Genomic DNA, 17,068 nt, shown 5'->3' with positions numbered 1-17,068 from the left:
CCCCCCCACCCCTTCAACCTCTGCAGCAATGCTAGCAGCACTCATATGTCTATTTCCCAAAGACAACCTCTGGATATGATGCTGAGCACATGCACTCAACTTCTTTGGTCGACCATGGTGAGGCCTGTTCTGAGTGGCACCTGTTCTGGTGAACCACTGTATGGTCTTTGCCACGTGCTGCAGCTCAGTTTCAAGGTCTTGGCAATCTTCTTATAGATTAGGCCATCTTTCTGTAGAGCAACAATTTTTTTTTCCAGATCCTCAGAAAGTTCTTTGCCATGAGGTGCCATGTTGAACTTCCAGTGACCAGTATGAGAGTGGGAAAGCGATAAAACACCAAATTTAACACACCTGCTCCCCATTCACAACTGAGTCCTTGTAATACTAATGAGTCACATGACACCGGAGAGGGAAAATGGCTAATTGGGCCCAATTTGGACATTTTCACTTAGAGGTGTACTCACTTTTGTTGCCAGCGGTTTAGACATTAATGGCTGTGTGTTGAGTTATTTTGAGGGGACAGCAAACTTACACTTTACATTGTAGCAAAGTGTAATTTCTTCAGTGTTGTCACATGAAAAGATATAATAAAAATATTTACAAAAATGTGAGGGGTGAGATGCTGTATATATACACAGTTGTGTAAAAAAGTATTTGCCCTCTTTCTTATTTTTTTGCATATTTGTCACACTTAAATGACTCAGATCATCAAACAAATTATTATTACACAGAGATAACCCAAAAAATACAAAATGCAGTTTTTAAATGATGGTTTAATTTATTAAGGCAAAAAAGCTGTCCAAACCTGCCTGGCTTTATGTGAAAAAGTAATTGCCCCCTAAATCTAATAACTGGTTGTGCCATCCTTGGCGGCAACAACTGCAATCAAGGTTTTGCGATAACTGGCAATGAGTCTTTCACATTACCGTGGAGCAAATTTGGACACTCTTTGCAGAATTGTTACAATTCAGCCACATTGGAGGGTTTTTCAGCATTAACAGCCTGTGTAAGGTCATGATACAGCATCTCAATTAGATTTAAGTTCGGCCTTTGACTAGGCCACTCCAAAACCTAAATTTTGCTTTGTTTGAACCATTTGGAGGTGGACTTGCTGTTGTGTTTCGGATCATTGTTCTGCTGCATAACCCAAGTGCGCTTGAGGTCACAAACTGATGGCCGGAAATTCTCCTTTAGGATTTTCTGGTAGAGCTCAGAATTCATGGTTCCATCAATTATGGTAAGTCATCTAGGTCCTGAAGCTGCAAAGCAGCCCCAGACCATTACAATACTCCCACCATGTCTGACTGTTGGTATGATGTCCTTGTTATGAAATGCTGTATTAGTTTTACGCCAGATGTAACGGGACGCACACCTTCCAAAAAGTTACATTTTTTGTCTCATCAGTCCACAGAATATTTGCCTAAAAGTCTTGGGGATAATCAAGATGTTTTTTGGTAAATGTGAGATATGCCTTTGTTTTCTTTTTGGTTAGCAGTGGCTTTGGTCTTGGAACTCTCCCATGGATGCCATTTTGGCCCAGTCTCTTTCTTATTGTTGAATCATGAACACTGATCTTACCTGAGGCAAGTGAGGCCTGCAGTTCTTTAGATGTTGTTCTGGGTTCTTTTATGACCTCCTGGATGAGTCATCGTCATGCTCTTAGATTTATTTTTTGTAGGCCGGCCACTCCTGGGAAGGTTCACCACTGTTTCAAGTTATCTCCATTTGTTGATAATGGCTGATTGCTGGCTCTCTCCGTGGTTCACTGGAGTTCCAAAGCCTTAGAAATGGCTTTGAAACTCTTCCTAGATCTACACGTTTGTTTCTAATCTGTTCTTGAATTTTTTTAGATTGTGGTACGATGTGTGGCTTTTTGTGATCCATTAGTGTGCTTCACTTTGTCAGACATCTTCTATTTCTATTTTATGTGATTTCTTGTTTCAACAGGTCTGGCAGTAATCAGGCCTGGGTGTGGTAAATGAAATTTAACTCAGCTTTCCAAAAAATTGTGGTTAATCACAGTTCATTCATGATTCGGCATGGGAGGGGGCGATTACTTTTTCACATAGAGCCAGGCAGGTTTGAACAGCTTTTTTACCTGAATAAATGAAATAATTTAAAAACTGCAGCTTGGATTTACTTAGGTTATCTTTGTGTAATAATAAAATGTGTTTGATGATCTGAATCATTTAAGTGTGAGAAATATGCAAAAAAATAAAAAATCAGGAAGGGGGCAAATACAATTTGTTTGATGATCTGAATCATTTAGGTGTGAGAAATATGCTAAAAAAATAAAAAATCAGGAAGCGGACAAATACTTTTCCACAGCACTGTGTATGTTATATATATATATATATATATATATATATATATATATATATATATATACACACACACACACACATATACAGTTGTGCTCATAAGTTTACATACCCTGGCGGAATTTATTATTTCTTTTCAGAGAATATGAATGATAACACAAAAGCATTTCTTTCAGTCATGGTTAGTGTTTGGCTGAAGCTATTTATTATAATCAACTGTGTTTACTCTTTTTAAATCATATTGGCAACAGAAACTACCCAAATTACCCTGATCAAAAGTTTACATACCCCAGGTCTTAATACCATGTATTGCCCCCTTTAACATCAATGACAGCTTGAAGTCTTTTGTGGTATTTGTGGATGAGGCGCTTAATCTTCTCAGATGGTAAAGCTGCCCATTCCTCTTGGCAAAAAGCCTCCAGTTCCTGTAAATTCTTGGGCTGTCTTACATGAACTGCACATTTGAGATCTCCCCAGAGTAGCTCAATGATATTGAGGTCAGGAGACTTAGATGGACTCTCCAGAGCCTTTACTTTATTCTGCTGTAGCCAATGACAGGTCGACTTGGCCTTGTGTTTTGGATCATTGTCATGTTGGAATGTCCAAGTACGTTCCATGCGCAGCTTCCTGGCTGATGAATGCAAATGTTCCTCCAGTATTTTTTGTTAACAAACTGCATTCATCTTGCCAACAATTTTGGACAAATTTCCTGTGCCTTTGTAGCTCACACATCCCCAAAACATCACCTCCGTACCTTTCATCATAGGACTTGTTGACTCCTCTCCAAATGTAGCGTTTATGGTTGTGGCCAAAAAGCTAAATTTTGGTCTCATCACTCCAAATGACTTTGTGCCAGAAGATTTGAGGCTTGTCTCTGTGCTGTTTGCCGTATTGTAAGCGGGATACTTTTGTGGTATTTGCGTAGTAATGGCTTTCTTCTGGCGACTCGACCATGAAGCCCATCTTTCTTCAAGTGGCTCCTTATTGTGCATCTTGAAACAGTCACACCACGTTTTTAGTGAGTCCTGTATTTCACCTGAAGTTATTTGTGGGTTTTTCTTTGCATCCCGAACAATTTCCCTGGCATTTGTGGCTGAAATTTTAGTTGGTCTACCTGACCGTGGTTTGGTTTCAACTGAACCCCTCATTTTCCACTTCTTGATTAGAGTCTTAACACTGCTGATTGGCATTCTCAATTCATTGGATATCTTTTTATATCCCTTTCCTGTTTTTTTGCAGTTCAACTATGTTTTCCCGCAGATCCTTTGACAATTCTTTTGCTTTCCCCATGACTCAGAATCCAGAAATATCAGTGCAGCACTGGATGAAAGATGCAAGGGTCTGTCAGGAGTCCAGAAACACACTGACCTTTTATACACACACAATCTAATTACAAGCAAACAGATCAAAGGTAAGAATGGTTACTTTAATAGCCTGTCAGGACTAATTTCACCTGCTGGTGGCACTGTGGTTCTCTGGGCCGATGGCTGCAGTTCCAATGTCCACCAGCAGGTGTCTCCCAGAAGCCAGCAGGTTCTGAACAGCCACACCTGGCTCCAGCTGCCAGGTGGATATTTAAGGCTACTCCTCCCTTCCCCCAGCGTGTAACAATCCTGTTGATTGCCCCCTTGCTACCAGTTACTTGTGCCTCCTGTATCCCGATGCATCCTGCACCCCTCTGCCTTGCTCTTGTACCCAGTCGTGTTTCCCTTCCTTGCATCCCTGTTACCTTTGTCCCTTAATTGTAGATATTGTATTTAGATAGTAGTTAGGTTCATTTGTTATTTTGTCTTTTGGGGTTTGTTTATGTTCTCTGTTTGCTGGTGTGTATTTGTGTGTTTCACTGTAAATAAATATCCTTGATATCACTGATAAATACATTGTAGGGTCTCAGTTTCCACGTATAGCTACGTGTCTGGTCTCTTTAGCTGCTGATTCCTGACATAATAGTGACGCCCACTAACGACCAGATCTGCTACACTCGGGGACTGAGAGCCAGTTACTTGAGTCTATTTTGTCTTTGTCAGAATGCTGAGAGTTAAGGTTATTTGCCGTGTGCAACTTGCAGTAGAGTATAAAGATTTTTGTCATTCACTTTGGCAGGATCTCACTGAGGAGCAGCTGTTGGGATGCATTCTGACTGCACATGCCTAAGTTGCTGAGGGTAGATTTTCCCTTAGTGAAGTACACCCTTTGATTCAGGTCTGTTCTGAGCTGCTATTTCAGTTTACCTCTCAGGGCCATTATGTTTTCAATCCCCCATTTACTATGTACCAGGCTGGATTTTTGGGATGGTTGCTGAAACATTGTGCAGGTTCTTTTTTCCAGCAGTATTCAGCCTATTCACAACAGGTGGTGTTGGACTGTATTGCTTATGTGCACTGTATAATTGAGCAATGTGAACAAGGGAGAGACAAACTGATTTTAGTTCAACCTCTGCTACAAGCCTGGTCAGAGATCATATCCCCAGTGCTAGATCAGGCACATAAGATCAGATCTGCTGCTACTGAGTGTTCCTTACCTCCTGTAGATCAGTATCCTGCCACCAGTAACCACACTTCCTCTGTATGCAATTCATTGAAAGCTCCCCCACAGTACCGTTGTCCATAGCAATGTCTCAGGCCTCTTCCTACACTTCTGCTACTCTTCCCTCTATTTCCCCCAGTAATGTTACTACCTTCCCATCAGCAAAACACTCTGGTCAGCACAATGCAACTACGTGCAGGACTCAAGTATCCAAGCCCAAAAAGAAACAAAAACTTTTCTCCTGCTCTTACAACTCTGCCCCTATCTATGTTGCCTGCTGATGGTGCTCAGTCCCCCTCCATACTGATGACTGTTGCCGATGCGATCCAGTCCCCCCTCCATGCCGATGACTGCTGCCGATGCGATCCAGTCCCCCCTCCATGCCGATGACTGCTGCCGATGCGATCCAGTCCTCCTCCACGCTGATGACTGCTGATGGTGTCCATGCCTCCTCCATGTTTCCACCTGCTGATGGTGTCCATGCCTCCTCCATGTTGCCGTCTGCTGATGGTGTCCATGCCTCCTCCATGTTGCCGCCTGCCGATGGTGTCCATTCCTCCTCCATGCTGCCGCTTGCTGATGGTGTCCATTCCTCCTCCATGCTGCCACTTGCCAATGATGTCCATTCCTCCTCCATGCTGCCGCTTGCCGATGGGGTCCATTCCTCCTCCATGCTGCTGCTTGCTGATGGGGTCCATTCCTCCTCCATGCTGCCACTTGCCGATGGTGTCCAATCCTCAACCATGCTGCTGCCTGTCGTGGGGGACCTACCATCTGCTGCAAAGCCTGCTGCCCAGCTGGACTATGCTGATTCCGGGGCTGTCGCCCAGCCACACTATACGGATTCCTGGGCTGCTGTCCAGCTGCAGTATGCGATCCAGTCCTCCTCCATGCTGATGACTGCTGCTGAAGTGATCCAGTCCTCCTCCATGCTGAGGACTGCTGCCAAAGCGATCCAGTCCTCCTCCATGCTGATGACTGCTGCCGATGTGATCCAGTCCTCCTCCATAATGCCACCTGCTGATGGTGTCCATGCCTCCTCCATGTTACCACCTGCTGATGAGGACCATGCCTCCTCCACGTTTCCACCTGCTGATGGTGTCCATGCCTCCTCCATGTTGCCGACAGCAACATGGAGGAGGCATGAACACCATTAGCAGACGGCAACATGGAGGAGACATGGACACCATTAGCTGTCTGCTGATGGTATACATACCTCCATGCCTCCTCCATTTTACCGCATGCTGATGAGGACCATGCCTCCTCCATGTTTCCACCTGCTGATGGTGTCCATGCCTCCTCCATGTTGCCGTCTGCTGATGGTGTCCATGTCTCCTCCATGTTGCCGCCTGCTGATGGGGTCCATGCCTCCTCCATGCTGATGCCGTCTGCTGATGGGGTCCATGCCTCATCCTTGCTGATGTCGCCTGCTGATGGGGTCCATACCTCCTCCTTGCTGATGGGGTCCATACCTCCTCCTTGCTGATGGGGTCCATGCCTCCTCCTTGCTGATGCTGCCTGCTGATGGGGTCCATGCCTCCTCTATGCTGATGCCGCCTGTTGATGGGGTCCATGCTTCCTACATGCTGATGCCACCTGCTGATGGGGTCCATGCCTCCTCCATGCTGATGCTGCCTGCTGATGGGGTCCATGCCTCCTCCATGCTGATGCCGCTTGCCAATGGTTTCCATTCCTCCTCCATGCTGCCGCTTGTTGATGGTGTCCCTTCCTCCTCCATGCTGCCACTTGCCGATGGTGTCCATTCCTCAACCATGCTGGTGCCTGCCTGCCGTGGGGGACCTACCATCTGCTGCCAAGCCTGCCATCCAGCTGGACTATGCTGATTCCGGGGCTGTCGCCCAGCCGCACTATGCTGATTCCTGGGCTGCTGTCCAGCTGGACTATGTGTCCTAGTGTGTGTTCAAACTGAAGGGGGATGGGACTGTATAGGGGAGATGACAAATCGCTGTTCATACTCTGTATGAACACGATCTGTCTGTTCTCCCCTCAGAGAACTGTATGCTGTGTGTTTACACACACAGATCCCGGTTCTTCGTGTGCCCCGAGTGATCGCGGGAGCCCGGCGGTGATTGCGACCGCCGGGCACTCGTATCGGCTCCGTGGGTGAGCAGGGTGTGCGCGCGCCTCTGGTGGCACGCACCCGCCCCCTAGTGGGCGTCTATGGTACTGACGTACCATGGCGGTGATTCGCGTAGCCAAGCCATGTTGCCGCAGTATAACTGCGGCGGCTGGTCGGCAAGCTTCCCCCAGCGCGTCACTATCCTGGTGATTGCCCCTTTGCTACCTGTTCCTTGTGCCGCCTGTATCCTGATCCATCCTGCACCCAGTCGTGTTTTCCTACCTTGCATCCCTGTTACCTTTGTCCCTTAATTGTAGATATTGTATTTAGATAGTAGTTCGGTTCATTTGTTATTTTGTCTTTTGGAGTTTGTTTATGTTTACTGGTGTGTATTTGTGTGTCTCACTGATAAATACATTGTTTGGTCTCAGTTTCCTTGTGTAGCTACGTGTCTTGTCTGTTCAGCCACTGATTCCTGACATAGCCATTTAAACCCCCTTTGTGTCAACTTGTGTGTATGTTATCAGGCCAAAATCACCAAGGTATGTAAACTTTTGATCAGGGTCATTTGGGTAGTTTCTGTTGCCATTATGATTTAAAAAGAGTAAACACAGTTGATTGATAATAAATAGCTTCAGCCAAACACTAACCATGAGTGAATATATATATATACAAGTATATACAAGAAAACAGTTTTCTGCAGTAATTTGCCATAAAATGTGATCTGATCCTCATCTAAGTCACAATAACAGACAAACACAACACGCTTGAGCTGATAACACACAAGCTATTCTAATTTCTGGTATCTTTATTAAAAACATCATTAAACATACTAGAGGAAAAAGTAAGTGAACACAGACTAATTTCTTTAATGAAAGCAAACTGGAGTCAGTAGTTTATACACCTGATGTACAAATTCATGAAATGAGGTGTGGTTTAGAAATACTTTGATTGATAAAAGACACTCAAACATTTTAAGACTGCTGTTCATAAGAAGCATCAGCTGACATTAACCATTCCACGCAAAAAGCAGCTGAAGACATACGATCAAGAGTAGTTGATCTGTATAAGGTTGGAAAGGGTTATAAAGCAATCTGAAAGTGTTTAGGCATCCATCAGTTGACAGCTAGGCAAATTGTCTATAAATGGAGACAGTTTAGTACTGAGGCTACACTTCCTAGAAGTGGGCACCCAATCAAAATTACTCCCAAGGCACAATCCAGAATCCTCAATGAGGTAAAAAAGAACCCATGAGTAACAGCTAAAAGCTAGAAGACATCACTGGAACTGGCAAACATCCCTTTTCATGAGTCTACCATACATTAGTCGTTGAACAAGCAGGATGTCCATGGCAGAACACCACAGAGGAAGTCTTTGCTGATGAAACAAAAGTTGAATTGTTTGGGAAGAATACTTTATACTATGCATGGCGCAAAAAGAACAGGGCCTGGTCCACTTGTCATCATCGAGGGGAAATTGAATTCCCAAGTTTACCAAAAACTTCTACAGCATAATGTCAGGGTGGCTGTCTGGCAGCTGAAGCTTAGCAGAAGGTGGGTGATACAGCAGGACAATGACCCTAAGCATCAAAGTAAGCCGCTCACACCAGGCATCCTACAAATGTGTCTTACTTCTGAGACACTCTGACTCTCTAAGATGGCCTTTTATTTTTTACCAGATCTTCTTTCAGCTCCTCATTAGTACCACTTACTTTGCCAGCTTTTTATTGCCTTGTCTCAACTTTTTTCAGACGTGCTGGTCCCATCAATTTCAAAATTACCCTGTTTTTCTTAAAATGGTACATTTTCTCAGTTTAAACATCTGATATAATTTCTATTTTCCTCTGTGAATAAAATAAGGGTTTCTGAGATTTGTAAATCATTGCATTCCGTTTTTATGTAGATTTTGCACAGCGTCCCAACTTTTTGAAACTGGGGTTGTATATTATTTTCCCTCCCACATGTACATTTCTACATCATGGAATATTTAACCGATTTATTATTATGATGCAGGACTTACCTGAAAATATCATCAATAACTCTAAAAATAGATGGGTGACAAGCAGCTCGTAACTAGGGAAGAAAGAAATACAAAACAAAATTAACAATCAAGCACAAATAATAATAATAATAATAGTAATATATATATATATATATATATATATATATATCACACACACGACCAAAGCAGATGAATTGGTTTTTCCATAATGTCAAATATTTTATGTTTATACTTACACTTTTAGGTAATACAGCACTGCATATTTATAAAGCAGTAAATGTGATCTTCACTAAACATTCACTAAGGCTTTATTCACACTAATGCGTTTTTTGATGCATTTTGCAGAAATGCATGGGAATTTTTTTAACATGGGTTCCTATGGAACATGTTCACATAAATGCATTTTTGTGTCTCTGCGTTTTTGGAAAGGGTCGGGAACTTTTTGATGCAAAATGCAGCGTTTTGCATGTAATAGAATTCAATGGACACGCATCCTAAAATGCAAGTACCGCGTTTTTGACGCGTTTTGCTGTTTTTGGGGGTTTTTTTTCTTTCTTTTTTTTAACACTGTATACAGTATAAAAAAAACACTGTAAAAAAAAAAAAAAAACGCAAACAGCAAAACGCGGCAAAAATTCATGATCAAAAACATGGCAACAACCGCAAAAAGCACTGCAGAAACACTCAAAAGCAACATGCATAGATGTGAATCGAGCCTTACGATGAATCAATCACTTTAATTTATGTGTGTACTCCCTAGACTGTCACTGTTGACCTACTCCTAAAAATACTAGTTAGCCAGCTTCAATACTTTGAGTCATACTTTGAGAGGGTAAATTATCCTAAAACAACTAGCTTTATGTATACTGGTAGCTCACGACCGTGGCTGCAGTAAAACATGGCAAAAACGCGTGTACATGGACACATAGGCTTTTATGGAGTTGAGCTTACTAGTTTTGGCAAAAAAAACACCAAAAGCTCCTAAACTCAAACTGCCAGTGTACATGAAGCCTTAGTGTCCTAATAATATACTGTACATGCAGCTAATATAAAAGGAGATACAACGCAAGTTAAGCATGGACTAGGATTTTAACTGCTTCTAAATGCACTATTTTATAAATAAATGTGACTGTGCAACTTACTTAAAGCGGAGTTCCACACAAAAATGGAACTTCCGCTTTTCGGAACCCTCTCCCCCTCCGGTGTCACATTTGGCACCTTTCAGGGGGGAGGGGGGTGCAGATACCTGTCTAAGACAGGTATTTGCACCCACTTCCGGCATAGACTCCCATGGGAGTCTATGCCTCTTCCTGTCCCTCCGCGCTGTCTCCTGGGAAACACACAGCTCCCAGGAGATAGCGGGGACCACTTACGATGCGCAGCGTGACTCGCACATGCACAGTAGGGAACCGGGAAGTGAAGCCGCAACGCTTCACTTCCTGATTCCCTCACCTAGGATGGCGGCGGCAGCTGCCAAGAACTGAGCGGGTTCTCGGCGTCGCCTGCCGACATCGCTGGACCCTGGGACAGGTAAGTGGCCATGTATTAAAAGTCAGAAGCTGCAGTATTTGTAGCTGCTGGCTTTTAATATATTTTTTTTTTTTGGCGGTGTGGGTGGACCCCCGCTTTAAAATAAAGAGTCAACCGTGGCAACGGGCCAGTAAAAGTTGAAAGTATCATGCTCATTTCTGTCATATTTTCCTGTTAAGTGTACATCTAAGAAGTATTCTCAGCAGTGTAAATATTGTAATAAGTAGCATTTCAGTCAGACTTAAAGTCTACTGCATTTGAGGGGATATTTTGATACCCATACCAAAGACAAATACAATGTCCTTTTGCTGAAAACAGGATGCAGCTCACATGACTCCTCAAGACTACAGAAAAAGGAGATTTTTTAAACAGGCTTCTTCTCTAGAAGTGAAAGACATCCTATCTGTTCAGTGCCATGAAAAATGCATCAATGTCACTATTGACAGAATCTGAGGACATCAAACTCTACTGCAACAGACTTTTTCTGTTCTTTTTTTGGATGTGTTAAATTGACCTTAAGACAATGTTAACAATACATGGGATTTCAGTTAAGCAACAAAGAGACTACCCATATACATTTTTACTCCTGCACCAGGCACAAAAAAAAGCACAAATATGGGGGCCTTTTTGACGAGGCACTTTGTCTATATGTTGATGGTATTAAGGGCCTCATACCCACATCCCTGGCCTGGTAGATGTGGGGTATACAGGGGATGATGTTAATGGTAATAAGGGCCTCATACCCACATCCCTGGCCTGATAGATGTGGGGTATATGGGGGATGACTTAAATTTGAAAGCCCCTATGTAAATAAATAAGTACATGCTACCTCTTGTTATTCATTCACAAAAAAATGACAAAGTAAATAAACATACACACATACTATAACAAAGTGTTCATTAAAAAAAAAGAAAATAAACATTGTTCCCCAATGTAAGTCCATCAAATCACATTGAAGGTTCTCTCGCTGACATGATGACCCATACCACAATCATTGATCATTTCCCACTGTACTTCCATCGCTAAATGACAGCTCCCTGGCTGTCAACAAACTACCTGGTGATTCTGGCTAATGTCACTGACCATATTTGGATAATGCATGGAAAAGAAGAAAGGTAACAGCGCTCTCTGCAGGGACAACTTAATCCATACACCAGGTCCACTCACAGGTGCCGAGGCTCGATGTGTCCCAACACACTCCAATGCAACAGTAATAAGGAGAGCCGGCAAAACTGTAATCCTTGAAGTGACGTTTATTGGTACATCAGATTGACAATAAAACAATAAAGCTGACGCTTTCCGCAATAGCCTTAGTCGTAGCTACGACTAAGGCTATTGCGAAAAGCGTCAGCTTTATTGTTTTATTGTCACTCTGATGTGCCAATAAATGTCACTTCAAGGATTACAGTTTTGCCGGCTCTCCTTATTACATATTTGGATAATGACACCACCCATTATGACTGCTAGCTTGCTTACAATTTGAAACAAGCCAACAGGTGACTGGAAGCTGCCAGTTAATGGCAGTAGTAATACTGTCAATGACCTACTTCCAGCTGCATCAGCCGGTGGTTCAGGCAGGTGGCAAAATCCATGCATTCAGCTCGATCATTCAGTGGACTGCTAACAGCTTGGTCACAGTGGACTCACAGTCGACCTGTAGCTCATCAGAAATACCAAAATGCAAATATTTACTCTTATTCATTCTAACAGTAGCGCTGTGATATAGAAAAAATTGTGTCCATCAAAAACGTTTGTAAAATTAAAATAAAAATGACATAAAAATGTAATTATAAATATAACAATAACATAAAGTCCAACCAGTGTCACTTGTGCTGATAACATCCACCAAGTGCTACTCTCTGAGGTGAACGGTGTTTCCAGTCTTTCCTATTTAGGATGTCTTCCAAATCAACGAAAAACACCTCCTCGTGTGCACAGGTGATCCCTCTCCCAATAGAAACTCAAAAGATAATCAATGGTTAGCATGACACACTTTATATATAAGTATACCAGCTCTCTCCTTATATGGATGCCGCTATATGCCTCCGAAAAGTTGGTAAATGGCCAGATGACATACAAAAGAAAAGAGATTACCTCCAATGGTACAGTAACCACGCCAAACAATTTATTTACAAAATGAAAAAACACTCACACATTAAAAGCAGTTTGTGTGCCCCAGTGTCTCCTTCGGTCGCTGTGTAACCATGCCCCGACGCTTTTTGTCACTTCCGACTTCGTCACAGGGGTGGCTCGCTATAGCGCGGAGATTATTTCCACTTATTTAACTAAATGATACTTGGTTCGTATCATCTAAAAAAAAAAAAAAAAAAGTGTGCTGGGAAGTGACGGAGAAAAGGATAGCTTGGGGGAGGGGGATGCATACTAGCACCTATTTCCAAACAAAATCCTGCTGGTGACCACATTTTTTTTATGAGCACAGTACTCAAAAGTTTATATGCTTAATTAAGATGTGTTTATAAAAGAAATGATTAGCCAAAGCTTGCATTACCATTTCTAATAGGCTTAATGGCCAGGTAACCATAGCTGTTGCCATTTATCCTGTATCTTGATGCAAAGGTTGTTATCACAATACCGGATACCAAATCTCAAAAATGACTCAATAGTTCTATACCTTGTTGTACATTACTGAATCGTAAATATTCAGATTGAGAGAGTTATTACTAATTTGTCTCTGTGTGCTTATGTCATGTTTAATATTTATGTTTCTCTGTATCCATGTATAGATAAATGAGTGCCAAGTAACCATAATTGCAGATTTGTATCTCTTAATTGGGCAGTTATAAGGGTGTAAGTCAAAACATGCCTGTGTATATTAGGTACCCTGTAACCACCCCCTCCCATCTTATTGCGAAGGCTGGTAGGAGGTTGGTAACTACTTTTGTACTCTGAGAGGATATACTTGAGGTTTGAAATGTAACAGTTGTTCATTTTCTTGGGCCGATTGCTGATTGGAATATGACTAGACATTCGTTCCAGCACCTGAATACTTCTGAAATATTTCTGTATTTTTTTATTTTACTTTTTTTTTAAAGAAAAATGTTTTGCTTGTGTGTTTATTCTTTGGAATGCTTTGTAATTTCTGCATATATGCACTGCTTGTCTTTGAGGGACATGCAATATAAAATGAATATTTTTTTTTTAAACTTAAACAATCCCCTCTGGGTGATCAATGTACTTTGCATGGATCTTACCAAACCTTAGGTTCCTACCCGTTTCTGCTCTGAAATAAAAACAGCTTGTTCTATGCAGAGTGAATATGAATGGGGGTGACTTTTTCATTTTTTTAATCAGATGATGCATTTGCAGTGTTCCTATGAGGAACGTATCACTCTAGAACTTATTAACTCTTTTGTGAGTATTGCACAGGATGCTAATATCTGACTTGTTACAAACTTCTGGGAAAATCAGTGAGCCAAATCACACAAGCAGGAAAAATATTTCTGGGGGCATTCTGTACACTAACTGTATACAGAACGCCTCCAGGTTGCCATATTTCATTCAATTTTACAGAAAATGAAAGTCCATTTTTAATATCAATACATTAAAATATGGCTTGTGTAGCAATTATATATGTAATATTTTTTTCAATTTTCTATATTTTTTCCCACAAACGGAGTTACCCTTTAACCACTTCCCACCCGGCCACTGCACATAAACGGCCGGGTGGGCGCTTCCTCCTTCAGAAGGAGGGGGATCGCACAGCCCTGATGGGTGCATTTCCCCCAGACACGCTGTATCTCAGATCGGCAGGAGGGCCCTGTGTTTTGCCCTCCTGATCACATAATGGCTGTGTCCAATCACAGCCATCATGTGATGTAAACACAGCCTGGGGGGTAGTGGCGCAATCCAGAGGCAGGGTAACGTTGCTCGGCAGGAGGGCTCTGTGATTGGCCCTCCTGATCACTAGACGGCAGTGTCCAATCACAGCCATCATGTAGTGTAAACTGAGAGCTGGTACCAGGCGATTGGCTCTGCTTCTCCTCACACAGAGTCAGTGAGAAGGAGAGCGGATCTGCGAGCTGGGGATCAGTGTGTATGAGCTGTTTTTTTACAGCTTTTTACACACTGATCGCCCAGCTAGATTACCCAAACAGTGAAGAACACCAACACCTGTCACACATTTGTCCCAGTAAACATCTGTCCCACATAACATCTGTCCGTGATCATCAGGCACACATCTGTCTCTGATCATCTGGTGCACAGCTGCCTGTGATCATCTGGCACATCTGATCGTGATCATCTGGCACATCTGTCTGTGATCATCTGGACATGCAATATATCACACAGAACTGGCAGGTAGTTTGTGCCCATTGGCAGCTATAAGGTGGCCCATAAGGGATCAATAACAGGGAGGGGGGAATAAACAAGATATACCCAAAATGAATTAATAAGAATTAGTCTATAGTAGTAAGTAATATCAAGGAGAAGTCCACAGGATGGATGGGGATTGCACACACAGTCACCGGCAGCTCCTCAGCAGGAAATGGGAGTTTCCTCAGACACAAACAAAAACAGCAGAAAGAGGGCGCCTGGGTCAGTGTGATAATAAAAGCAAGTAACACTTTATTCAGATACACTTACATAAAATTATCTTGCCAGCTGCACACAGGGTGGATGTGGGTCACCAATAAAGCAGTCAGCCATCACGAGGGATGAGAAGACTGCTGTGGGGATAAGCTCAGACCCTCTTCCTCCTTCCCTTAATTTTTTACCGCCCCCACCTCGTCCTTATTTGTTCTCATTTATAAACTATTATAAATTATGTATGTATCCAACGCCCTTTGGATATGCTGATAGGGATTATACCTGGTGTGTATTTAGATACATTTATAATTTGTATTTTTAAGTGTAATTAATCATGTAGTGATCATAATAGGTTATGTTATTTGAAGTCACCTTTTATATAGTTATTCATTGATTTTTTACCATTTATTATAAAATACTATCACAGATGTGTTACTATGCAGCCGTTCACTCGGATCACATGACATTTTTTATAATTTTTAAAGATTTTTTTTATAATCATTCTCGTTTTCCTTTATTCTATTTAATATACTTTTTAGCTCGTTGCCTGCTGCGCTATAGGTACACTTGTGCCATGCTATGACATGCTGATACATGTTGGAGATTGGATTACAGCTAAAAAAGCTGGCCAGTATTGCCCTGTTGATCGGGTGACTAGCCACGCCCAGTCACTGTACTGACTGGGTGTTTTTTTGTTTTATTTCATCCAGACAGTATAAATTTTCCCCTCTAGAGGGGGGCGGGTTTGTCTGAAGGAGGCGGCACCTCGGAAACGTGTTGCAGCCCACCCCGTCCTGATTTGGTCTCTTGCTAGCTCTGTGAGAGCAGGTGTGAGAGCTGGAGTCGCTGCCAGTTATACACCGCCATACGGCGGGTCTGAGCTTATCCCCACATCGGTCTTCTCATCCCTCGTGATGGCTGATTGCTTGATTGGTGATTGATGCTTGATTGGTGATCCACATACACCCTGTGTGCAGCTTGCAAGATGCTTTAACCACTAGCCGACCAGCCGCCGGTTATACTGGGGCAGGTTGGGACGGCTGCGCAAATCGCCCTAGCTGTACGTCGCTCCTTTAAGACGTGACAGCAGGCGCGTGCACACTGCGCTTGTCCTCGGAGCCGATGCACATGCCCGGCAGGCGCTATAGCTGCCAGGCACCCGCGATCACTCGTGACAGAGCGAGAACCAGGATCTGTGTGTGTAAACACACAAATCCCGGTTCTGTCAGGGGACAGAAGACAGATTGTGTGTTCCTACTAAGTATGAACACAGATCTCTCATCTCCCCTAGTCAGTCCCATCCCCCTACAGTTACAACACACCTTCCCTAGTCAGTCCCATCCCCCTACAGTTACAACACACCTAGGGAACACAAGTTAACCCCTTGATCACCCCCTAGTGTTAACCCCTTCCCTGCCAATGACATTTATACAGTAATCAATGGCTATTTTTAGCTCTGATCACTGTATAAATGTCAATGGTCCCAAAATAGTGTCAAAAGTGTCCGATCTATCTGCTGCAATATCCCAGTCCTGTGAAAAATTGCTGATCGCCGCCATTAGTAGTAAAAAAAAAAATTATAAAAATGACAAAAATCTATCCCCTATTTTGTAGACGCTATAACTTCTGCGCAAACCAATCAATATACGCTTTTGGCTAATTTTTTTACCAAAAATATGTAGAATACATATCAGTCTAAACTGAGGAATTTTTTTTTTAATTTGGGATATTTATTATAGCAAAAACTACAAAATATTGTGTTTTTTTTCAAAATTGTCACTTTTTTTGTTTATATCGCAAAAAATAAAAAACGCAGAGGTGATCAAATACCACCAAAAGAAAGCTCTATTTGTGGGGAAAAAAAGGACAAAAACTGTGTTTGAGTACAACGTCGTACGACCGCACAATTGTCAGTTAAAGCAACACAGTGCTGCATCGCAAAAATGGCCTGGTCAGGAAGGGGGCAAATCCTTCCGGGGCTGAAGTGGTTAATGTAAGTGCATCTGAATAAAGTGTTACTTGCTTTTACTATCACACTGACCCAGGCACCCTCTTTCTGCTGTTT

General features: G+C 42.6%; 1 protein-coding gene across 4 annotated transcripts in view; it reads right to left on the bottom strand.

Annotated features, from left to right (window-relative positions):
• FANCC (FA complementation group C) overlaps nucleotides 1–17,068 on the bottom strand; it is a 335,114-nt gene that overhangs the window by 52,241 nt on the left and 265,805 nt on the right. For all 4 annotated transcript variants that reach the window (XM_073633174.1, XM_073633184.1, XM_073633193.1 and 1 more), the window contains exon 9: nucleotides 8,947–8,999. In XM_073633174.1, the coding sequence (XP_073489275.1) occupies nucleotides 8,947–8,999 (53 nt within the window). The remainder of the gene's footprint in view (nucleotides 1–8,946; nucleotides 9,000–17,068) is intronic.

Source organism: Aquarana catesbeiana, linkage group LG01, assembly GCF_042186555.1.
Source record: "Aquarana catesbeiana isolate 2022-GZ linkage group LG01, ASM4218655v1, whole genome shotgun sequence".
Lineage (NCBI taxonomy): Eukaryota > Metazoa > Chordata > Amphibia > Anura > Ranidae > Aquarana > Aquarana catesbeiana.
The sequence above is the reverse complement of the archived record's forward strand: the minus strand, read 5'-3'. Positions and strand labels throughout refer to the sequence as shown.